We start from the raw sequence: 25120 nt of genomic DNA on the forward strand, positions 1-25120 counted from the left end.
ACATATAAATTTTTTGGGATTTATCATTTTTTTTTTGCAATGCATATCACTTATAGCATTTCCATTTACGAACTAATTAAATATGGTTTTGATTAGTTGAGTATATAATCGGTTAAAGGAATCTCACTCGGGATATATGGCTTTTAGCTCATACTTAAAATATTTCCAAGATTTTTAAAAAAGCTTAAAATACAATATTATTTATATGTTTGACATTTCTAAATATATACGCAATCTATAAGACATTTTTCACACACTTGTCATCTTCAATGCAAGACTGTAAGTGAGGTGACGATATAAAGTCAAATTAAGCGTCATATCATTCACAGTAGATAAACAATACGGAGTACATTACAGCGAATAAAGAAAAGTAGATGAGATATAGCCGACAAACTTTTTCTAACTAAACATTCTCGTTTAATTATAACCATCAAGCTGTAAAATCAACTGGAGTGAATGCTCCACTAGGTCAACCGATCAAAGCTTTAAAACACGAAACTCAACAACCTGATCAAACCTCGTTTACATCACTCTCTCCACACAAAACGAAAATCTTAATCTATTTGGTTCAGCCCGATCAGAATTGGCCATGAGTCCATGAGTGACCCATACAACCAAGGACTGGGCTTCAACACCTTTAAGGCCTTCAACAAACCACTTTACTCAACTGGATTTTAGCTATCATCATCCACCAAATCAATATTTACAGAATTCTATGATATTTTGTGATTTATTTCCGTATAGTTCATGATTTATATCTATCCTTCTGATTCTAAAGAAGAAACAAAAATTATGTAGCAAGGACGAGTGAGCGTAAAGTTATATTTTATACAATTATAAATTAAAAACATTAAAAATAAAAACAGTAAAAAAAAAAAAAAAAAACGCCTCCTTCGATGTTCTAATCTCCGCAACCTCTCTTTCTCTCTCCTATAAACACCATAACTATATACATACAGACTTAACAACAAAACTGAGCTCTTCACTGCTTTTATATTTTTAGTTTTTATTCAAGAATTTGTTCTTTTTCTGCTTTAAAACCCTTAAAAATTCACCCCCATTTTACTATTCTATTCCATTGGTGGTTAATTTTCAGATAATCAATCATTTCTACAGAGTTTTAGACCATTGGAGGTAATTTAATTTTCCGGGTTTTATTCTAATTTTTGTTTTATGTTGTTTGTATTTATTTTTTTGCATGGATTTTGATAATGGGATCTTATAGTTCTTTTTTTTTTTTTTTTTTTTTTTTTTTTTTTTTTTTTGGGTGAATTTTGTTTTTTGGGTTGATGAAATTGTGGGGTTTTTTGGGAATTGAAAAGGGTAATTGTTTGATTTTTCAGGAGAATGCAATTATGGTATATGGTAATTCAAGGTTTTGGAGCCGCAGAAGAGAGTTTTTAGTTTCTGAGTATTGTGCTTCTTGTTGACCTTAATGGAAAATCCAGGTATCAAAGGTTTGATTTTTGTATTTTATTGGCATTTAAATTAAGATTTGTGTGTTGGAGACGGCGAGTCGGTTTTATTGATTGAGACTTAATTTCATGATTTTGTTTCCAAGATGTTATCTTGTTACTTGATTTTGTAATGTACATTGTCTTGTTCAACTTAGCTAGTGGAGAAACTAAATTTTTAAATTTATTATAGCGCCTCTAGGTTCACAATCATGGCCTTTTGGAAATCCTGTAGTCCTTTATACAGTGTACTAGTTTCGTTTTTGGTATGGATTGTGCATGCTCGATTGCTGTGATAAACTATACTGGTCCACTGATTTAGGTTACCTTTGAATCAATTTGTTTAATCAAGTCTCGTACGGGTTTAGATTTTTGAAATAAGCCCCTTGAGGTCACTAAGGATAGAGCTGTGCTATTGTTTATTACATTGAGATTGCTAGATGGATTTGCTATTGAGCCTTAAGGAAGGTGAGTAGATTAGTATAATCTCTTAGTCGGTCCAAAAAATAGTTAACTTCCATATTTGTGTACCAAAGGTTTGATGTTTGTTTTTTTTTCTGCATTTACATTTAGATTTGTGTTGGAGATGGCGAGTCGCCTTTATTGATTGAGACTTAATTTTGTGATTTTGTTTCCTTGTTATGTCGTTCTTTGTTTTTGTAATGTACATTGTCTTGTTCAACTTAATTAATGGTTGAGTGGAGAAACTATAATTTTCAATATATTACAGCGCCTTTTGGATCACAATCATGGCCTATTTGAAATCCTGTAGTCTTTGATACCGTCTAATAGTTTCGTTTTTGGTACGGATTGTGGATGCTCGATTGCTGTGATATATGTTGGTCCACTGATTTAGGTTACCTTTGAATCAATTTGTTTAATCAAGTCTTGTATGGGCTTTAGATTTTTGGAATACACTCCTTCAGGTAATTGTGGATAGAGCTGTGCCATTGTATATTACATTGAGATTTTTAGATGGATTTGCTATTGAGCGAGTAGATTCACTGTAATCTTTTACTCGGTCCAAAAAATTCCATATTCGTGTATCAAAGGATTAATGTTTGTAGCTGCATTTACATTTAGATTTGTGTGTTGGAGATGGTGAGTCGGTTTTATTGATTGAGAGTAATTTCATGATCATGTTTCCATGTTATCTTGTTAAGTTTTTGTAACATACATTGTTTTGTAAAAACTAGTTAATGGTTGAGTGGAGAAACCAAATTTTTTATTTGGTATACCACCTTTAGGTTTACAATCATGGCCTATTTGAAAGCTTGTAGTCTTTGATACTGTTACTAGTTTGGTATTTTTTACCAATTGTGCATACTAGTTCACTGATTCAAAGTTTTGGGGAAACAATTTGTTTAAACAAGTTTGTATGGGCTTTAGATATTTAGAATACACTTCTTGAGGTCACTATGGGTAGAGCTGTGCCGTTGTATATTACATTGAGAATATTTGATAAATGTGCTATTGAGCATTTAAGATAGTTGAGTAGAACAAGTGTAATCTCTTAGTCGGTCCAAAAATTAGTGTACTTCCTTATTAGGTCAAAAGGGAGTTCAGGTTGAGCGCTTTAATATTGTTCCTCCACCTCTTTGTGGTACTTATAAATATCAATGTTCTCAAATTCTTGCCGACCTTGCTCTTCGTTCCACTTGTACTTTTATCGCTAAAATTATCATGATGAAAATATTTTTAATGTAGAGCTATCAACCATCCTGGTGAAGCCCATAATCATACTGATATTGTGCTCTCTAACAGTGGTGGTCTCTTTTGCCATTTCGTTGTACTGTTTTGGATGTCATCCCCCCTCCCGATACTTTTGTGATATTTACTTTTGTATCACTGTTGGTTGATAGCTCATATGCCAATAAGCTTAAAGCGTAGTAAGTCTTTAATTGGCAAACACTCACAATTGTGTGTCATGGGTTGATTTCTGGTTGTAATATCTGTTCTTGGTATGCTTTAGGGTCTCCTGAGATTTAGATTGTTCACTCTGCATTTGTGTGTGTGTGACTATCTGGGAGAGGGGGGGGGTGTTAGCTTCCAACTTTACACTTCACTTTAAATCATCAAGGTCCACCCCGTTTGCGGAACCTCATTTAGATTGCACCATACGTGCCCATGTGCAAGAACCCATGTAAGATAAGTATAATGAGCTCTTGAAATGTTGAAAAAGCCAAGGTTTAGCTGTTAGTGAAAGGCATGCTTCTTACTTTTTAGTAATTCAAGCAAATAAAGCAGGACTGTTGGGCTCTTTGCCTTTTGGTCTTGTTCAGGTAAACTTTTCTGGAAGTGTTCAATTTGATGATTCTCTTTGGGATCATTTGTTTTATTGATCTTTACTTCACTTTTGAGAGCTTGCAAATCCCTGTTAATATGCTGCATCCTTGCACTACAATGCATTGGATCTTTCTACCATGAAGGTATGAAGGTTAATGATCTTCTCAATAACTTAATATTCTTTTGGAATGAAAGGGCTTTATTGTTATTTATTCAGATTACAGTGGTAAACTTTAGTAGGATAATCATTGAGGATATTTATAATGTCTACTAAATTTTGGGATACTTTTTTAAATCCTTTGAGGATATCATAGTGTTCATGTGATTTGTCAAGAATTTTGCAATTTTCAATATGTGTATGGTTGAGAATGTCGCATTTGCAATTATTGTCCAATGTCAAGACTCAAGTAGACCTTTTATCACTGCCTACATTCTATTATAATACTTATGATTAGAGGACATGCAGGCCATAAATTTAATAAGCATGAACAATTTAGTATATGTATTGTAGTTGAGGGAGATAATTGAAGCTGGTTATATTATGTCTCATTTATCCTGGTAAGAAATCGAAGATTATTAATCCTTTATACACTTCTCTATTCTTTGGTTGGGACTTGGGTTTGAGAAGGGGTTTTTCTAGATGATGCTTATAATTATAGCCTAAGACATCAGAGTTTTGGTCTGTTCAAATCTTACATTTCTATTCTTCAGTTAGTTTTATCTGGATCAGCTCGTGCATAAAATTTGTATGTTAACGACATTATTTCTTTAATTATTTTTAAAAGTTGGGTTTTGAAGTGGTTACATGTGCTTGTCTGCTTCTGTTCAGGAAAAATGGCTCTTGAGAAACACATCCCTGCTAGAAATCTGACTGCTAATGTGAAACCTTTGAGTTTCCCTCTTAAAGTCCAGAAAAAAGCAGCTCTTGCAGATCCAGAGATGAACACTGATTTGGAGGCTGACGTTGATGTTGATCTCAGAGAAATTTATTTCCTTATCATGCATTTTTTGTCTGATGGGCCATGTCAAAGAACTTGTGGACAATTTTGGAATGAGCTTCTTGAGAATGACCTACTACCTAGAAGATACCATGCTTGGTATTCTAGGAGTGGGATTCCTAGTGGTGATGAAAATGATGATGGCTTGTCCTTTCCATTGAGTTACAACAAACTAAAGGAGCGGTATGTTTTATGCCTATTTTCTTGATCAAAAGATTCAATACAGATGATCTCTCAGCGAAGATATGCTGAAACTATATCAGTGTAGCTTTTGATCATGAGATTTCTCTCACTGGGTTGTTTTTCTTCCTGTAGGTATGCTCATATCGGAAAGAATCACTTAATAAAGCTTCTGAGGCAGCTATTACTTATTAAAGCCAATCCACATGGTATTGTTGCAAGGAATATACCAAATGCAGCTGATGTTCCTACACTTTTGGGGGCTGGATCATTTTCACTCTTGGCCGGTATGTTCAAGTATCTGTGCATCTATATTTTTGTTAGTATTCCTTTGAATGATTTATTGTTTGTTTAGGAGATGCAATTCCATTTTTACAAGTGTAGATGCACTAATGAACCTCTTATATATATCTGAAAAATACAGCAAAATTACGATTAAGAGCGATAACTTTATTTCCCCCCATATTTCCTTGCAGATGATGGGATCAAAGGAGACAAAGAGATTAAACCACCGCCTGTTTTCATGCGTTGGCCTCATATGCAAGCTGATCAGGTGCGTGGGCTGAGATTGAGAGAAATTGGTGGTGGATTTGTGAGACACCATAGAGCACCATCTACACGTGCAGCCTGTTATACTATTGTTAAACCATCCACTATGGTGCAAAAGATGCAAAATGTAAAGAAAGTAAGGGGACACCGTGATGCTGTTTATTGTGGTAAGCTGTTTCTCCATTTAATCCTTGTCCTGATTCTAGCTTTTACTGAAAGCAGATTTATCCCTTCTATTTGAATTTTTAATGTTTTTGGCAGGGTAGAAAATACTTCCTTCGTTCCACAAATATTGCTATAGTTATCATTTTAGGAAGTTCTACAAATATTGCAACATTTCCCTATTTACACATGTTTTCTCTCTTTTTCTCTCCTCCCCACATGGGTCCCTATCTTTATTCCTTTCTATCTCTCTCCTCTTCTTAAAATTCGTGTCCTTCCCCTATGTTGCAGTATTAGGGGAAGTGGGGAACGGAGGAAGTACATTTTTATTTTATTATAGTTTTTTTATAGTCTATCTGATGTCTAAATTTGTGGTAGTTATAAGCATGAATACATCAAAGAATATAGGGGAAAGCCTGGCCCTTTTCTTGGTTTAATATCTATTGGTTTTTCTCTTTGTACTCATCTCATTTCATGATTAATATTAGTTAAATGCTGGTAAAGTAATTTTCAATTTGGCTGCTATTATGATGAGAAGTTTGTAATGTCGTGTGAAATCAAGAGAAACCAATATTACATTTCTATCTGACATATAGTTGATGTATCCTTCATACCACATTTTCTTTGCTTGTCATGCTATTTATTGTGCTATGACTGCTATCCACTTTGAAGATCTGATCTTTCAGATTCTTTTAGTCTCTTAGTGGTTTACTTTACTTCACCCATTGATTGTCCAATATGCTTGATGCTAATTAGGCTTGTGATATAGCTTCATATATAAATCAGAATTTTTTAAAATTTTGGCTGACATTGAAGTTCACGTATCTTGCTTTAATTTTTCATATAAAGAATCTCTGAATTACCACCACCACCACCACCAACAACAAAGTCATAGTCCCAACATGATTTGAGATCAATCGTCATAAGGAATTGTCTTTGAAAAATTAAACAAGGAAGTAAAGAGAATCTCTGATGTACCAGGCTCACATTTCTTGCTTCAACTTGTGAGATACCAAACTTTTTTTTTATTGTGGCTTTACATACCACTTAAACGTGTGGATTCTCAAGTTTTTGTTACCCCAGTCACTAAATTTTTTTTCCTCCATTTTTTTTTCCTATAAAGATTTTTATAGGGTTTGAGATGAAGGGTTATGAAACTTCCATTTTAGTCAAAGGAGTAATTGCTAATAAAGCATTAGATATTATTGCTTTGATACTGTGCTGCTGGTACTTTGTTTTTTTTTTTTTTCGTTATAAATACACAAGGATTTTTATATAAAGCATTGCCTTTTGCAATTTATGCAACAGAGGGGGTACCCCAACGGTACCCATAGCATAAGACTCACTGATTCAGAAAGTCAACTTTTCTGGAATTAAATTCAATAAGAAAGCCTATTTTGAGAAAACTTATACTTTATGTATTTCTTTCCAACCACAACATCCACAAAATTGCCATACAAGCAGATTGTCGTAGTTTTTCTTTTCCTTCCTGTGTGGCCACCATTCCTTTATAACATGCAATTGTTCCATAATAGAAACTGTACAAATCCACACCAACCATATAATTTTAATGTAAAGAAACAAACATGGCTTCCAGGCTCCTCCACCACAATTAGTGTAATGCTAATGACATCAATTCGGATGGATTTATTTGGCTTTCAAATCTTCTACTTATATTGTGTATTTAGTCTTTACAAAACAGCTGTAAAGTTATATCTGATATTTTGTACTACTCAATTCCAATTAAGGTTTTGACCATATTTACTCTATTTCAATTTTCATGAACACCTTTTACCATCTTACCTCTCATTACCCCACACTGTATCTACCTTTTCCATCTCTCTTACTTTATTAGCTTCAGACACCCACCCACCTTATTTCTTTTCTCTCTTGATTTATCCATCTTTTTTTTCATATCCACTCTGTATTGAGTAGAATAAACAAAAAATTACAGAGCTTCTATTTTTAGTTGACAAGCAGTAATATCTCTTTTTATTTTATTTTTTTTATTTATTTTGGCAGCTGTATGTGACCGCTCCGGAAGGTTTGTCATAACTGGTTCAGATGACCGCCTTGTGAAGATTTGGTCCATGGAAACTGCTTATATCTTGGCTAGCTGCCGTGGGCATGAAGTGCGCTTTAATGCTTTCAATTATTTTAATGATTTTCAGACAGTTGAATTTATATTCTTATTTTGTTACTTATTTACACTTGTTATTATCTAAGGGTGACATCACTGACTTGGCTGTGAGTTCCAACAATGCTTTGGTGGCATCTGCTTCAAATGATTGTATTATTAGAACTGTGAGTGTCTGGTTGTCATGCAACTCTGATATTACTACCATTGTCTCTTGTCTCTTGTCTCCTCTTATAGAATACCTTAATCTGTTCATTGTGGTTTACATGACAGTGGCGTTTGCCGGATGGGCAGCCAATTTCAGTTCTGCGAGGGCATACAGGAGCAGTAACTGCCATTGCCTTTAGCCCAAGGCCTAGTGCTATATATCAGCTTCTATCGTAAGAATTGTCCTGCTTCAAATTTTCTTGTCTCGTTCTTACATCATATATTGCTAGATTTTCTTAACTTTAAAGGCTAGTTCTTTTAAAACCTGTGCTGTGTGAGCTAGGAGATATTGATATTACATTATTTACTTTTTTGTTCATTGAATCATTTACTTCTTGTAGATGTATCTCTTTTCTTTTTCAACGTTATGTGTCAATTGTGTTTTCTTTACCCGCTTTTTTTTGGTGAATGGAAAGTGCCTATTCTGCCTAATGTGCTGTACACATAAAGTTTCTGGTGAATAAAAGCTTCACATGCTTTGTACATTAAGGGGTAAATATTAGTGCATTAATTATTTTGCAAGTTACTGTATGACTTAAGCTTGTTACCTATGTAGCAAGCTAGCAATATATTGGTCTTCCCTTGTCCTTATTAATGCTATATTGCAACTTGTTCTGTCCTGTCTCATGGTGATGTTAGGATATATCTAATATACTAGACTAATGTAGTTATGTTCAATTTTAGTTGTCATATCACTTTTTAAATTGCACTATCAATGTGACAACCAATTCATACAAAGAGAGTTGCTTTCTCCACAACTTTCTCAGCTAGCCATTTGCTTGATTTTCTCATGTGTTATGACTCATACACTGTATTCTCTGGCCTGTAGATCAGCTGATGATGGAACATGTAGACTATGGGATGCAAGGTACTCGCAGTTCAAGCCACGTATTTATCTTCCCAAACCTCCTGATGCAGGTTGACTTTTACTTCATTTTCAGCCGGTTATTTGTTATTATTTATTTAATTAATAATGTTTTAACAAATTAGTAGAGTAATTTACTGAAGCTGGAAAATGTTGTAGGAAAAAGCACTGCTTCTTCATCCATCGCTGGTGAACAGAATCATCAGATCTTTTGTTGTGCATTCAATGCTAACGGGACTGTCTTTGTGACTGGTAGCTCAGATAATCTTGCAAGGGTATGTTCTATTATGCCTGAGGTTTAGTTTATCCAAATTGAAACTGTTTTAGTTAATTTTATGAAGGGTATGTATTGAAGTTAATCTATATTTTACCTTAGTTAGCTGTGACTAGCTGAAGGCTTTTATGAGATGCCACCCTTCCTCCCCCCCCCCCCCCCCCCCCCCCCCCCTTCTCTCTCTTTCTGTAGTTTAACTGTATATTAAAATATGAATGAATGACTAAGAAGAAGGTGGAAGAAGGGAAAAGGAAAGGGGGCAGGGGATATACTTCAGAAGAATGATAGCTTCCTTGATTGTCGTTGATTACATGGGTCTATAAAGGGTGGAAGGGCCAACTCTTATTGATGGGTTAAGTCTTGCCTGGTATCTTTTCCCCTTTTCTTCTTTCTTGGATTTGTTTTTTTTTTTTTAATTTTTATTTATTTATTTATTTTTACTTCTCAAGGAGGTGTTTTCTTCAACCAAATCAGGAATTAGGTGTGGGAAACTGGGAATGGAATAAAAAAAAATTTGATCCTGCTGTTTGGTACAAAATATTGCACCCCAAATCCATATCTTCAACCCTTTAAAAACTTATACCTTAATCCCAAGGAAGAGCATAGGGATGCCCACAACCTCCACCAATACCCAACACCACAACTGTACTTACCAGTGCCAGTACCATCCCTATAAACTGTAATCACTTCTGACTCTCTCAGTCTCTCTCTCTTACCCCAACCTCCCAACATTGCAATCAAGGGTTACAGATTATATTCTTCCGACCAAACAACTGGAATCAGTTTGAGGTTTGATAGCTAGCCCGATACCTGATACTAGTGCCAAAACCAAACAGAGCATACATTTTCGGAGGTTTTCTGCACCTTAGCACAAGTACCTTGCATAGTGTATTTAAACCATTGTACCGTTTCTTCTCCCATTTGTCTTCAATAGAGGTCACCCTCACTTTATTTATAACACTTTGCTTTTTAAACTGCGTGATATTGAGTTATGTACTACACTTGAATAAATTCTAGTAATGAAATCAATTTTGTTTTCCTGCAGGTCTGGAATGCTTGTAAATCCGCTACTGACGATTCAGAACAACCTATCAGTGAGATGGATGTTCTCTCTGGCCATGAAAATGATGTTAATTATGTGCAATTTAGGTCAGTTCACTCCAAATTACTGTAGCTAAAGGGTGGTTTGTCCCTGTAGTAGCTGGGTGCTGATAAGAGATGGAAGCTCAAACAATTCCTACAACCAGGATTGGGGTGGGTGGGTTGGGGGGTGGGGAGTCGAACCAATTTTTAAGCTCATGGTTGGGGAGGCTACTTTGGCTTTAGCCTGAAAGAACCCAGAATTATATAAATGAATGTTGATTTGCTAATTATGTCTTGCATGCACTTTATTGGGTAGTGTTCATAGTTCTATTTTCTAGTTGAGATTGACTAAACTTGTTATGTTTTTGCGAAACAGAGGTTTGCATTTTTAATTCAGATTGTCCCTTGACATAATTGGATGCTGATAAGTTTTTGTGCTTTTCTACAGTGGTTGTGCTGTGACTCCTCGATTCTCTGCTACGGATGCAACCAAGGAAGACAATTTTCCCAAATTCAAAAATACATGGTACTTAAACTGTTAAACATCTATTCGTTTCCCGGTTTTTGCGTGTACAGTGTGGTTGATTTCAGTGCAAGTGTTTGCTTTGCAACAAATTCATCTCCCAAATTTTGGCAGGTTTTCTCATGATAATATAGTTACCTGTTCTCGTGATGGTAGTGCAATTATCTGGATTCCAAGGTCACGCAAATCACATGTGAGCTATGGTTGGAAATCATTCTTTTTAATTATGTTTTTGGATTAATTCCTCACTGAGAACATGTTTTCCTGTCAGGCAAGAGCTGGACGTTGGACTCGGGCATATCATCTCAAGGTTCCTCCTCCACCCATGCTTCCACAGCCTCTGCGAGGGGGCCCAAGACAAAGAGTTCTGCCTACGCCTCGTGGTGTTAATATGATTGTGTGGAGTCTAGATAATCGATTTGTCCTTGCTGCTATCATGGGTAAGTTGATGAAATTTTTTGTTCAGTTTAATTTCTTAGAAAGATGCTTTATGAGCATAAATGTTTTGTAACTACTTCAGACTGCTTCAGGTGATCTTGTGTTTGATTTACCATAAAGTGGTATTCAGATAGTTCATTAAACTGCCTTTTTAATTCACTGTGCATGTTGGTATTTGCTTTGGTTTAGCTGTCATGTCGAATGGGGTACTAGAGGGATTGTGTTGCCCATCTTTTCTTGGAGAACCAATTTAACGATGTAATATCAAGTTAATAAATAAATGTGGCTCCCGGTTCAATGCTTTTATCTATTTAGTTTATCAAATACTTTCTCTAGCTCACAGTATTTGTCATTTTAAAGCTTTGCACATACACTTAGGAAAGCAAAGTGAGAGTATATATACTTAGTATTTGATTAAGCTATTGATGTATTTTTCTAATCTGAATTTTTTTTATTGAAATAATGATAAGATTACTTTTGAGATTTAGGAGAAAAGGGGGAGGAGGCTAAGTTGGACATGCCTTTTTGTGGATTAAATTGCTAGATCAAACTCGTAGAATTTCCCACTGTAGATGTATAACTTAGTCAATTTTAAGAAAATTCCTGTCCTATCAACTTCCAACAGTATTTTTGGTCATATCTTCACGGGGCACTTATGTTTTGGAATTGTGTATACAATGATCAGGGGGTCTAAATTTACGTGGTACTCTTATTTTCACGGGCTATTCAACGATGGCCATTCATTAAGGGAAGTGCATTGAGAGTTTTACACTTATATTGAAATAGGAATATCTTGTTTGTAGTGTGTTATACATCAATTCTGAATGTAAACAAGGCACGTGGCTAATACGTGTTTTTCTAGGGCTTGGGCTTGTTTTGTTGAGTGATGTCTCTGTTGGTTGAATCTATGGCTGATAGTGCTAGTTAGAAAATTTAAAGCATCTTTTATTGGATTTGCTCATTGAATTTGCTTGTTCTACATTGTAGATAAAAAATTTCTATGGTGCTAATATGTTAGTGAGACTGGTTTTGTCTCTTGACCTTATCCATATTACTATGTCTGCCTATTTCTCATGACAGATTGTAGAATATGTGTTTGGAATGCTTCTGATGGTAGCTTGGTTCATTCATTGACGGGTCATACCGAGTCGGTAAGTTGTGGTTTTCCTTCCAGATTGCATTGCACTAATTATCAGATTTGGATGGAGCGGTTTTGTTATCTGTTAATTTATCTCTTCTTCCTCCCCTCCCCCTGCGCCGATCAATGGTTCTGGTAGGGATAATGTGCATCAGACGGAGATAATCAATGGTACCATTGCATATTATACTCCTCTTTGCTGTCCCAGTGGCTGTCCATGTTGCCCCTCTTGCAAACATTGTAAAGTTACTGATGTATGCCAGAGTATTATGACATACACTCTTGCTCTTTAATATGCATTCTCATCCTGATGTTTCATACCTGAATAGCAGTAGGAAAGGTTAGCTGAACAAGAATTTGGGATTTTGGAGTTTAGTTAAATATGAGACCACATTCCAGCCTGGATAAAGGAGGAGGGTTACGGTAGGCCAGTGACAGCCAGTATAAAACTTCGTCACATCCCATGACATGAGCCAAACAGATATTTTCGTGGGGGCGTTCCCTACTCAGCGACGCGCTGCACTTCCTAGACCCGGGTGTAGTGATAAGTATGCAAGGGTTGCTAGGTCGTCGCCCAGAAGCGACGCGCCACATTGCCCGAGTGTGGTGTCAAATGAGCAAGGGCGTGCCATTGGGGCGTTCCCTACTGAGCGACGCGCTGCACTTCCCAGACCCGGGTGCAGTGATAAGTATGTAAGGGTTGCTAGGTCGTCGCCCAGAAGCGACGCGCCATATTGCCCAATTGTGGTGTCAAATAATCAAGGACTTGGAGTTGGGATCAGGAGGGAGCGTGGGAGAAAAGAATTTAGTTTGCGGATTGGTTCTTGGAATGTGGGGTCTCTTACGGGAAAATCAGCAGAATTGGTAGAAGTAATGAAAAGACGACGCGTGAACATCATGTGCCTCCAAGAGACAAGATGGACAGGAGAAGGAGCTCGAGGCTTGGTTTTGGGGTATAAGGTATGGTATGTTGGGCAAGAAACGAGCCACAGAACAAGGAATGGTGGAGCTAGGAACGGAGTTGGTGTGGTTCTCGATGAGAGGTTGGCAAAAGAGGTGATCGAGGTCTATCGGAAGAACGATAGGTTGATAAGGCTGAAGTTGCTATGTGGCAAGGAGATTGTGAATGTTATCAGTGCTTATGCTCCCCAAGTGGGTTTAGATGCAGAAGAGAAACGACAATTTTGGGAGGACCTAGACGAGGTGGTGCAGGGTGTCCACCACTCAGAGAAGTTATATATTGGAGGGGATCTAAATGGGCACGTTGGGGCGAGCCGAGATGGCTATGAGAGTGTCCATGGAGGCTTTGGGTATGGGCAGAGGGACGCCGGTGGTGAAGCTATTATGGATTTTGCCCAATCATATGATTTAATTTTGGCTAATACTTGGTTTAAGAAGAGGGATTCACACTTGATAACTTTTCGGAATGGAGCAAATGCAACTCAAATAGACTTCCTGCTCACAAGGAGCATAGATAGACAAAGTTGCATAAACTGTAAGGTTATCCCAGGGGAGAGTGTGGTCACCCAACACCGGCTATTGGTAATGACTATTCGTCTGAAAGAGAAGGCGAAGAAAAAAGTTAGACAAGAAGAACCAAGGATAAGATGGTGGACCCTAAGGGATGCAAAAGCTAAGGTTTTTACAGAAAAGGTAATTGAAGAAGCGGATTGGGATGGAGAGGTGGATCCGGACATGACCTGGTTACGAATGAAGAACTGTTTCCTAAGAGTGGCCAAAGAGGTCTTAGGGGAAGTAAGGGGAAGAACTTCGGTACAGAGAGATACTTCGTGGTGGAATGAAGAGGTGAAAGCAGTAATTAAGCAAAAAAGGGAATGCTATCAAGCCTTAGGAAAATGTAGGAGTGATGAAACCTTTGCAGCGTATAAGGAGGCTAAGAGTAAGGCAAAGGCAGCTGTTCGCCAAGCAAAAGAAAAGGCATATCAGGAGGTTTATGAAAAGCTTGATTCCAAGGAGGGAGAAAGGATCATTTATAAGATGGCAAAGAGAAGACAAGAGGCAAGGAAGGATATTGGCATGGTGAAGTGTGTCAAAGATAAGAACCAAATGGTCCTAGTGCAAGAGGAGGGCATCAAGGACAGGTGGAAGGGGTACTTCGATGAATTATTTAATGGAAGTAATGGAGTTGTGATAGGAGATACCTCTATGAGTGATGAAGAAATCAACATGGAGTATGTGCGAAGGATTAGGAGAGTAGAGGTGGAGATTGCACTGAGGAAGATGAAACCTAAGAAGGCGGTTGGCCCTGATGGGGTACCGATAGAGGTGTGGAGGTGTTTGGGTAAGATTGGTATTGATTGGTTAACAAACCTTTTCAACAAGATATGGACGGCTACAAGGATCCCACAAGATTGGAGGAAGAGCACCTTGGTCCCGGTTTATAAAAACAAAGGAGACGCTCAAGATTGTTCTAACTATCGAGGAATTAAGCTTATGAGCCATACTATGAAGTTGTGGGAAAGGGTGATTGAACAAAGGTTGAGGGCATGCACAAGCATTTCAGATAACCAATTTGGTTTTATGCCTGGGAGATCTACTATGGAGGCAATCCATTTGATAAGACAAATGATGGAGTTTTATAGGGGAAAGAAGAAAGATCTTCATATGGTCTTTATTGATTTAGAGAAGGCATATGACAAGGTGCCAAGAGAGATACTTTGGTGGGCAATGTTGAAGAAAGGTATCCCACGAAGGTATGTAGACCTAGTTAAGGATATGTATCGGGATGTGTCAACAAATGTGAGGACATGCGGAGGGTTGACAAAAGATTTCCCTATTACAATCGGATTGCATCAAGGGTCTGCATTAAGCCCTTTTCTTTTTGCAACGGTTCTAGACGAATTAACTAGACCAATTCAAGATGAGGTTCCATGGTGTATGCTGTTCGCAGATGATATCGTTTTGGTGGATGAGACTAAGGATGGGGTTAATGTCAAGTTGGAGCAATGGAGGCAAAGGTTGGAATCTAGAGGGTTTAAGCTAAGTCGGAGTAAGACTGAATATTTGGTATGTCGTTTTGGCACTCAGAGGGGGACAAGCAATGAAGTGGTGAGTTTGGATGGAAAGGATTTGACCATGAGTGAATGTTTTAAGTACCTAGGGTCGATCATCCAGAAGAATGGTGACATTGATCAAGACGTGACCCACAGGATTAAGTCAGGGTGGCTTAAATGGAGAGCGGCCACGGGAGTGCTATGCGACCGCAGCATTCCCTTAAAGTTGAAGGGAAAATTCTACAGGACTGCCATAAGACCAGTGTTGCTCTATGGTACAGAATGTTGGGCTTCTAAGAAAGAGCATATTAAAAAGATGGAGGTTACGGAAATGCGCATGTTAAGGTGGATGTGTGGAAACACTTTAAGAGATAGAATCAGAAATGAGGTTATTCGCAAGAAAGTAGGTGTGGCGGGCATTGTAGATAAATTAAGGGAAAATCGTCTGCGTTGGTTTGGACATGTAAGACGGAGACCCGAGGGTGCACCGGTGCGAAGAGTGGAAGAGTGGGACCATGGAGGGATTAAACGAGGAAGAGGGAGACCAAAGATGACTTGGTTGGAAGGAGTGAGGAAGGATATGAAGTGCATGGATTTACGTGAGGATGAAGTTTTGGATCGTAAGGGATGGAGGAGAAAGATTTATGTTGATGACTACACGGAATAATCAAATTTGGTTCATGTTAGCCGACCCCACTTTTGGGATTAAGGCTTTGATTGATTGATTCCAGCCTTTCAATTCATGTGCTATAACATTGACTATGACAACTTTCAGTTTCTAATTTGTGTATCGAAAAGGGTGCCTAACTGCCAATACTTGCCTAAGGTACTGCAAGGCTCACAGAGTGATTGCCTCTTCGGACTTTGAGGCCCTTGAGACAGAAGAGGGGACCATATAGGCATATATTTATTGATATTTTATAAAAAGCATATCATGAGTTTTAGAGTTTCTTTCTTTCTTTCTTTTTTTTTTTTTTTTTTTTTTTTTATAATCCTGATATATTTCCCCTTGTTTCCTATAAATTGCAACAACTTGAATCACATTTGTTGGCACGCAACTTTGGCCATTAATATCTTTAATTTTTTGATAGTTCAAAATTATATAAAGTTGATTCATTGAAAATATATAGTTTGTCTAATAAAAAGGTACTATCTCTATTTCATAATGTTCTTAACACTTCCTAATTTAATTTTTCCATAATGTTCTTAAAACTTTCCATTTTAAATTGTTTCATAATGATCTTAGTACTTGCACTTTATTCGACTTTTGGCAAACTCATTTCACCACCCTTTTTTTTTACTTATTTATTTTGTGTGCTAATAGTAAACATTGAGAACATTATGCATTGGTGAATCTATATCCCCGTGCATGTTAAATTGTCTATCATGTAGTTGTTACCAATACTTTGTCTATTTCACTTGTCTGAGATATTATGATTGTGTGACATGGAAAATTGTTTGTCCTTTTTGTTCTAATAGACATATGTCCTGGATGTTCACCCTTTCAACCCTCGCATAGCTATGAGTGCTGGATATGATGGGAAAACCATTATTTGGGATGTAAGTTTCAGTGAACTTTCCTTATATACATTCCACCAAACTTGTGTGCTTAGTCTTACTAGTAACGTTTTGTTTCAGATATGGGAAGGAAAGCCCATTCGAATCTATGACACTGGACGGTTTAAATTGGTTGATGGAAAATTCTCAATGTAAGTGGTCATGTTGGCTTTCGTCTGTTCTTTTTGCTTGTGTCACTGTGCTTGACTGCTTGTTACTGAATTTATCGTCATATTCCTTTATCTTTGTCTGGATTGAAAAGCTAAACTTGATTTGCAGCTCTTTTGTTTGCTACTATGGAGATACATGTGTCAGCTCATCTGAATGTCCTTTGTTAGTTTGTGTTTTCTTATATATCTCTCTCTCTCTCTCTCTCTCTTATTTCTTTAAATAGGGATGGGACCTCAATTGTACTTTCAGATGACGTTGGTCAACTTTATTTTTTGAGCACTGGTCAAGGCGAGTCCCAAATGGATGCAAAATATGATCAGGTACTGAGAGAAATTACTCATTTCCTTTATTTTTATGCTGTGTAAGATGCTCATGGTATCTTTTCTTTTTTTTTTTGTTTTTTTTTTTTTTTTTTTTTTTTTTTTTTTTTTTTTAATATCTTATAATTGCAAAATTTGCAGTTCTTTCTCGGGGATTATCGTCCACTTATCCGAGATACTAATGGAAATGTTATTGATCAGGTTAGTTTGTAGTATCTTTAAGGCTTCCATAATTCTTTATGAATGATTATTGTTCTCATTTTATAAAAATGTAGTTTCTTAAAATAAGAGTTTGCTGTTGTGAGCTGTGGCTATACTGGCGTTATGTTTAGGAGTATTCATGTTGTTCATATGCCTCTGTGGATATGTGATTTTGAATTATTGATCTCTCTTGGTGCAGGAAACACAACTTCCTCCTTACCGAAGGAACATGCAAGACCTTCTTTGTGATTCAAGTTTGTCTTTGTTCCCATCACTTTATTTCAAGTGGTTTAATATAAATATTACTTTTCATTCAACATTATTGATTTTTGAGATTTATTTTCTAGGCATGATACCATACCCAGAACCCTACCAAAGCATGTATCAGCGAAGACGGCTTGGAACTCTGGGCATTGAGTGGCGCCCGTCTTCTGTACAGTTTTCTGTGGGTCCAGATTTCAGTTCAGGCCAAGACCATATGATACCCCTGCCAGATTTTGATGTATTAATTGATCCACTGCCAGTTTTTGTGGATGTCATGGATTGGGAGCCAGAAGAAGTAATAGTTAGTGATGATACTGACTCTGAGTTCAATGTTACGGATTCCTTTGGCGGCAATGGAGGACATATTAGCTCAACATCATCCGGTGATTTGGAATGCAGTGAAGAAGACACTGATGCGGATTGCAGTCACAGAGATAGTGTTCGTAGATCAAGGAGGAGAAATAAAAAGAGAGAAGTACATTTTCTTATATGTTTCTTTTTTAGTTTTTCTACAAAAATAATCTTAATTCTCTTTTTACCTACACAATATATTATGTCTATTCATGTGCATACATTTTTTTGTTTTGCAGACAGAGATAACTACTTCTTCAGGGAGGCGTGTTAAAAGAAGAAATCTGGATAAGTGTGATGGTAGTACCCACAAAACTGACCCAAGCAGGAAATCAAGAAATGGGCGAAAACGGTCCAAGAAGTCATTAAAGGCTTCAAGACCCCAAAGAGCTGCTGCTCGTAATGCTCTTACCTTGTTTTCCAAAATCAAAGGTACTACCCCAGATCTTGATGAAGTTGTATATGGCTCTGAAGGTGATACATCAGACAGTGAATCTGTACTTGAATATTCTGACTTTGAGGGTGAGGAATCTGATAAGTTTGTTCCAGATGAGAGAGCAAAGAATCTGAAGGGGAAAGAAGTAATGGTTGATGATTCTGAGGGTATATCTAGATCTAAAGTGTTCCCTGGAACTCATGAGAGTGCTGGGAACAGGAATAAATTAGTTCTAAAACTTCCAGTCCGTGATCCAAATCGAGTCCTATTTTCAAGTAATTCTATCCCGACCTCTGGAAATCAGATAGATTTGGCAGGCTTTTCATCTTCAGCATCAGGTGGTCCTTTAGAAGTTGGAAAAGATTCAACCCAACAGGACATGAATTACTTACATGGCAATGCAAACCTCCGTGGATATGATAGACTGGGTTGGCTTGGTGGATTAGGCAATGATGCCATAAAATGGGGCGTGGTCAGAGCTCGTACTTCTAACAGAACTAAATTGAAAGGAGCCCCTGTATTGGTTGCTTCTGGGTCTAGTTCTTTCAATGACAACCAAAATGAAACTGATAAGGAGCTTGGGGCAGATCTAAAATCTGTAGTTGAGCGAAGTGATGATAATGGCAAGTTGCAGGAAATTGCACAGCATAATAATGAGCATTTAGGGAATCCTAATGGGTTAACTGATGGAAATATTATAGAGCTGTCTGATTTCAATAGATCCCTGGCTTCTAATGGAGTGCAGGATGAAGTTCATGTAGCTACTGGGAATGGAGCTCCGTGCTCAAATAGCAATGATGCAAACAATGTGTCTACATTGTTGAGTATTGCAGAAAAGAAGGCTGCATCAGATTCTAACGATACTTATGAGATGAAAGCTATACCCAATGAAGGGAATGAAAAGAATGGTAAGATTCTTGTGGAGCAAAGATCTGGTGCTGAAGAGCTTGAAGAGAAAAACCCCCACCTTAAAGATGGTTTGGATGGTGGAGAATCTAATGGAGAACAAATTTTGGATGGAGTTAAAGCAAATGCTAGCTCTGCATTGCTAAAATCACAGGCTTCACCTTCACAGAAGACTGATAAGATGTACAGTGCTGTTTACAGAAGGTCAAGGTCCTCTAAGGCAGTGAGGACATCTTCAGATAGCAATGTTGTTCATGTTAGTGAAAATACCTCAAATGCAAGCTGTCAAAGTCTGGATGGAAATGCTGATACAAATGGTATTATGGTTAAGGGCATCAACCAGGCCCAATCTATGGAGGTTAGGGACACAGTTGAAGAGCAGTTGAAGAGATCAGTAGAGAGGTCAAGAAGAATTGAGGATTCTGCATCGAACAAGGTTGATCGGCGTCCTCGAGAAGAGTGGGGATCTAGTATGACTGTGGGACTAAGGTCCACAAGAAATAGGAGAATTAATTTTATTCGTGATGCTAGTCTAATGGATAGGAGGAAGTCAAGTCAGTCACAAAGGAAATTATCCTGGTTGATGCTTTCTGTTCCTGATTGTTCTCGATATATTCCTCAGCAGGGAGATGAAGTTGCATATATGAGGCAGGTAATGACTTGGTATCTGGATTTTCTAAAGGTTACTGTACCTTTTCCCTCCCCATTCTTTTATTTATTTTTTATTTTTTTTAAATGTTAAAAAATTTCTTGTTAGGATGAAAATGCTCTTCTAGATTGTCAAACTCGACTGTTGAAATAAGGGATACTAAGACTATTCTTACTATAGGTGTTTGTAGGAGGGTACATTGGTAGTTGTTATGTATAGAGAATTGATTAAAGCCAGATATTCTTTCTGATTACTTTCCATCTTTTGTTGATGTTCTTGTAGGGGCATAAGGAATACATATCTTGCAATAGCTCTTCTGTGAGGGGACCTTGGGAATATTTGAAAGGTGAGATCAGAGCTGTGGAGCTCTGCAAAGTTATTGAGCTAGAGTATTCTGTTGTTCCAGGCTCGGGTGATAGCTGCTGTAAAATGACACTTGAATTTATAGACCCAAATTCTTGTGTCTTTGGCAAGAAATTTAAGCTGACATTGCCAGAAGTTTCAGATTTTCCGGATTTTCTTGTTGAGAGAACAAGGTATGAGACTGCTATTGAGAGAAACTGGACTAAGAGAGACAAATGTCAGGTTTGGTGGAAAAATGAAGGTGATGGGGATGGTAGTTGGTGGGAAGGTCGAGTTCATGATGTGAAGGCCAAATCCCTTGAGTTTCCTGATAGTCCATGGGAAAGATATATCATTCGATACAAAAGTGATCCAACTGAAATACATGAACATAGTCCTTGGGAACTTTATGATGCTGGCGACACACACTGGGAGCAGCCTCATCTTGATGACCACACCACAAAAATACTGCTGTCATTAATTGATAAATTAGTGCAGTCAGGAAATAAAGCTCAGGTAGTGACAGTAGATAGTTTTGGGGTTGATTTGATAATATTTCAGTTTTTGTGGATTTCTACTCCTTGGAAATTGACCTATTTTTTTCATAAAATCTTTCAGGATATATACGGGGTTCAGAAATTGCAGCAGGTTTCTGGAAAGTCAAATTTCTTGAATAGGTGAAGTACACATGAACGCTAATTTGTTTTTCTGCATGATGTCTTCATTTCTTATTGTTACATTGAAAAAAAATTTTAATTGCTCTAATCAGCCCAAACACCGATTTCTACAAGCTCTTTCCTTGTGTTTACTGACCACTGAGATTCTGACTCTTGAGTTCTGTTAAATTTGACACAATCGTGTTTTTGTAAATATGCAGGTTTCCAGTGCCATTATCTCTGGAAGTGATCCAGTCGAGGCTAGAAAATAACTATTACCGAAGCTTGGAGGCAGTGAATCACGACATAAATGTTATGCTGTCAAATGCCGAGAGTTATTTTGGGAAAAATGCAGAGCTTTCGAAGAAGATTGGGCGGTTATCAGAATGGTTTGCAAAGAAGTTATCATCATTGTAGCATTAGGGATCTCTCCTAATACAATTTTGTAGAGAAATTCAGTTAATTACAAATTTACAATTATTAAACATTCTGTTTTTCTTTTTTTTTTTTTTTTTTTTTTTGAGGGTAACATTATGTTTTTCATTGTAGATATGTAGCAATTCATATTCCTCAATTAGGCGCCCCACCAAAGAGTTAGTTTCTCAGTGGGACATTCTTTTTAGCTTAGGAATTGGGGAAACAGGTAGGTTGCAATTACTGCTAAATCTGTATATACATACAACAGCTTAGAAAAAGAAAATTAATCTTAGTTTTTCTGGCGAAATGTTATGTTCTTTGGAAAAAGCTGGAATGCAACTCATGATTTTGAGCTCTAAAGTGATGACCGCTTTTAAAATTGAAGAATTGGAAACTGGACCGGTTTGGAATGGTTTTCAAATTTTTCTATATATTTAATAGTTATTACTATTATATTATGAAAAAATAAAATTATAAATCCCTACATTTCTAAGATATGAGATAATTCTATGTTTAGACAATTATATCTCTAAACCAAATTGTATAATCTTTAAAACTATTCCTATGAGCTAAGGGGGAAATCACATGTAGACATTTAGACAAATGTTTGAATCAATAATGAAAAAGAAAGAAGACGGTGTTAATATATTTCAACACATTAACAGGGCATTACTGTTAACTAAGAGCCTAAGAACAAGTGGAACAAAAAACAAATGCCAAACTGGTAAATTGCCAATAAAATAGTAAAAAGACTTGTAAGGCGACCTCATTTCATAATTCATGCAGAGTAATTTGATATTGTATACATCTTAAAACAAGGGGTAACTCCAGTTCACAGAGCTTAATAACTAAACCACCAATATTAGTCCTGCTGTTGGTTTTATAATATACATGATATCAGAAACAGCTGGTCAGTGAAGATTCATTAGCGTAAAGTTGGGACGATCAATCTCTCCAGCGATGACCACAGCTTGGATTGCAGCAGACAAAGAACAATGTCATACCTTCCTCTCCTCTAGATGTTGCCTGAACAGTAAGTTCCATTTGAATTGAATTAGAAAATTAACTTGGTTCTCAAGAAATGAAAAGAAGAAAATGAACTTCAATCAACCACTGAAAGGTTATTCATAGTAAATACTGCGTAGTAATCTTAGAAAAGCAAGCTGTAATAAACAACTTTAGTAGTATAACAATATAAAACTAAACCTGTTCATTGAAATGTTGTACATTTTTTTTTCAACCAAAAATCTCATGTCCTAAAGTCTTGTTTTTTTTATGCCTACCTAACGTTTTCCTAAAAAAAAAAAAAAAAAAAAGAACTGGAAAAGCAAGAAATAATCTGATATATCATTGTAGAAGTGGTGAACCAAGCAAAAATATACCCCCCTCCCTTTTCCATGGTGCCACAGCTCCACCCTGCCCTACCTGACATGAATATCTAAACTTTGCAGGGACAGAATGACCTGATCAATAAGCACTTACATGATTCTAGCAATATCTCAGAGAATATTCGCATGATTCTGAATATTGTTGTCTAGAATCAGTAAAGATGCAACATGTATCACAAGATCGTAGTGGCAAAGAGAATTTAGTTGGTAGCAACAACCTAGAAACATCATGTCGTAGCAACTTTTGCAAAATGGCAATCACAAAAGGCTTAGTCATAGCAAGTTTTTTTTTATTAAATTGTTTAGCTCCCCTTTTCCCTTTCCCCATCTAGTGCTGAATTTAGATTTTAGAGTGATTAAATAAATAAATCACTGCATTGTGAGTTCCATAGTAAGGTGCTCAAGACAGCAGCCAAAGATCTTGTAGGTGAAAGGAGTACACCCACAAACTCATGTGCTTGCAAGGATTATAACCAAAAGTTAAAGTTCACCTGGAAAAATACAGCCTCTCCATGATTGCATTGAGTACAACGGACTGACTTTGTACGGGGAAGAGTTGGATCTGCAGCTACATCTTGTAAGACCTGAGTACGTTCACCAACAGCGTGATGTATCTCATTTCTGTATACGCAGTTGTTATCAGCAACCTCCTACATGAAAGATAAAGATCATAGGTAAGTTAGCAAGAAGAGGCTAGGCTGCTAGGTTCATAATTAATTCAGAGACTTGGCTTCTATTAACAACATTAAGAGACTTTACTAATGTTTCATCGTAGTAACACAGACTTGGCTTCCATTAACAACATTAAGAGACTTTTACTAATGTTCCATTTATATCCACGAGATATTGTATAGAACCAATACCACTGCTATGCAACAATCATTCAACAAGAAAATTAACCACATTACTCAAATGAAAGGCGTTCCCTTTTCAACCGCCTTTCAACTCCTACAATATGCAAATTGGCCATCTTCATTCATACTATGAAGCACTAGTCCATATTTTTCCTTGATAATATAAAATACAATCCTCATCTCAATTTCTGGTTAAGGAACTTTAAAGTTGTAGTACAGCAGTACAGTTTCCCACATCAAACCCCTCACTCTTAAGCACTAGTCCATATTTTTCCTTGATAATATAAAATACAATCCTCATCTCAATTTCTGGTTAAGGAACTTTAAAGTTGTAGTACAGCAGTACAGTTTCCCACATCAAACCCCTCACTCTTAAGCACTAGTCCATATTTTTCCTTGATAATATAAAATACAATCCTCATCTCAATTTCTGGTTAAGGAACTTTAAAGTTGTAGTACAGCAGTACAGTTTCCCACATCAAACCCCTCACTCTTTCGTAGTCGAAGTCAATGTCATAATGCCAAACTATAAACCCAGTTAATATGACTATAAGATCAATAATCTTATTGCATAAAAATTTCAGCTTTTATCAATTAATGTAAAACCCAACAATGTATCAAAACTCAACTATTTGATATTACTAATCAATGTAAGACCAATTAAGAATCAACAAATTCCTGACCATAAAACCCTAATTAAACTTATAACTGTAATTGAGAAAGCTAGCAAACACAAAAAGGCGAGAGAATTGAAAACCTGGTGATCGCAATTTCGGCAAGCGTAAAGGAGAATCTTATGATCTTTGTCCTCCTTTGGGTACAGAATATTGTTGCTGTTCATTCACGCACAAAAATTAACAATAAAAATCAGAAAAAAAAAAATTAGAAATTTATCAATATTAAAGCAAGAAAATTGTTGAATTAATTGATTAAATTTTTTTGCAGAAGAAGATGAGAAAGTCACTGACCATTCACGGCAAAACTTCATGGTACTCATCTTGGATAATGTATTAAGCTCGAATTAAGTTAATTGGGGAAAATTTGGAGAAAGAGTTTTCGGAAAATCAGATTATTGGAGAAAAAAAAAATTGAATGCCCTAATTTTGTGGTTTCTTAGTTTCTTACTCTTGTTCTTCAGTCTACAGTAGCAGAGGAGCTGGGGTTTTAGAGTTTAGCAGCCCGGAAATTAGTTACGTGTTTTGTTGGGATTTAATACTTCATATATACCCCCTCCGTTTTTTTAGTTGTCACGTTTTGATTTTAAACACTTTTTTTTAATCGTGTTTTGTGATTAAACAAT

General features: G+C 36.7%; 2 protein-coding genes across 2 annotated transcripts; one reads left to right on the top strand and one right to left on the bottom strand.

Annotated features, from left to right (window-relative positions):
- Window positions 1-876: 876 nt before the first annotated feature.
- LOC145562850 (uncharacterized) lies at window positions 877-21882 on the top strand. The gene is made up of 25 exons (XM_081623258.1): window positions 877-1134; window positions 1344-1457; window positions 4570-4921; window positions 5054-5205; window positions 5395-5634; window positions 7652-7761; window positions 7856-7933; window positions 8040-8146; window positions 8803-8891; window positions 8998-9113; window positions 10158-10261; window positions 10644-10721; window positions 10833-10911; window positions 10990-11158; window positions 12237-12307; window positions 16788-16868; window positions 16947-17017; window positions 17260-17356; window positions 17498-17557; window positions 17757-17811; window positions 17905-18296; window positions 18412-20166; window positions 20446-21021; window positions 21124-21182; window positions 21383-21882. The coding sequence occupies exons 2-25, from the start codon at window positions 1436-1438 to the stop codon at window positions 21576-21578; spliced, it is 5109 nt and encodes a 1702-aa protein (XP_081479384.1). The 5' UTR covers window positions 877-1134; window positions 1344-1435; the 3' UTR covers window positions 21579-21882.
- Window positions 21883-22319: 437 nt separating this feature from the next.
- LOC145564531 (DNA-directed RNA polymerases II, IV and V subunit 9A) lies at window positions 22320-24997 on the bottom strand. The gene is made up of 4 exons (XM_081624816.1): window positions 24789-24997; window positions 24578-24653; window positions 23458-23616; window positions 22320-22604 (listed from the first exon to the last, which is right to left on the bottom strand). Exons 1-4 carry the CDS (start codon window positions 24815-24817, stop codon window positions 22524-22526), a joined length of 345 nt encoding a protein of 114 aa, XP_081480942.1. The 5' UTR covers window positions 24818-24997; the 3' UTR covers window positions 22320-22523.
- Window positions 24998-25120: the final 123 nt, after the last annotated feature.

This window comes from Chenopodium album, chromosome 10 (genome assembly GCF_948465745.1).
Source record: "Chenopodium album chromosome 10, dcCheAlbu1.1, whole genome shotgun sequence".
Lineage (NCBI taxonomy): Eukaryota > Viridiplantae > Streptophyta > Magnoliopsida > Caryophyllales > Amaranthaceae > Chenopodium > Chenopodium album.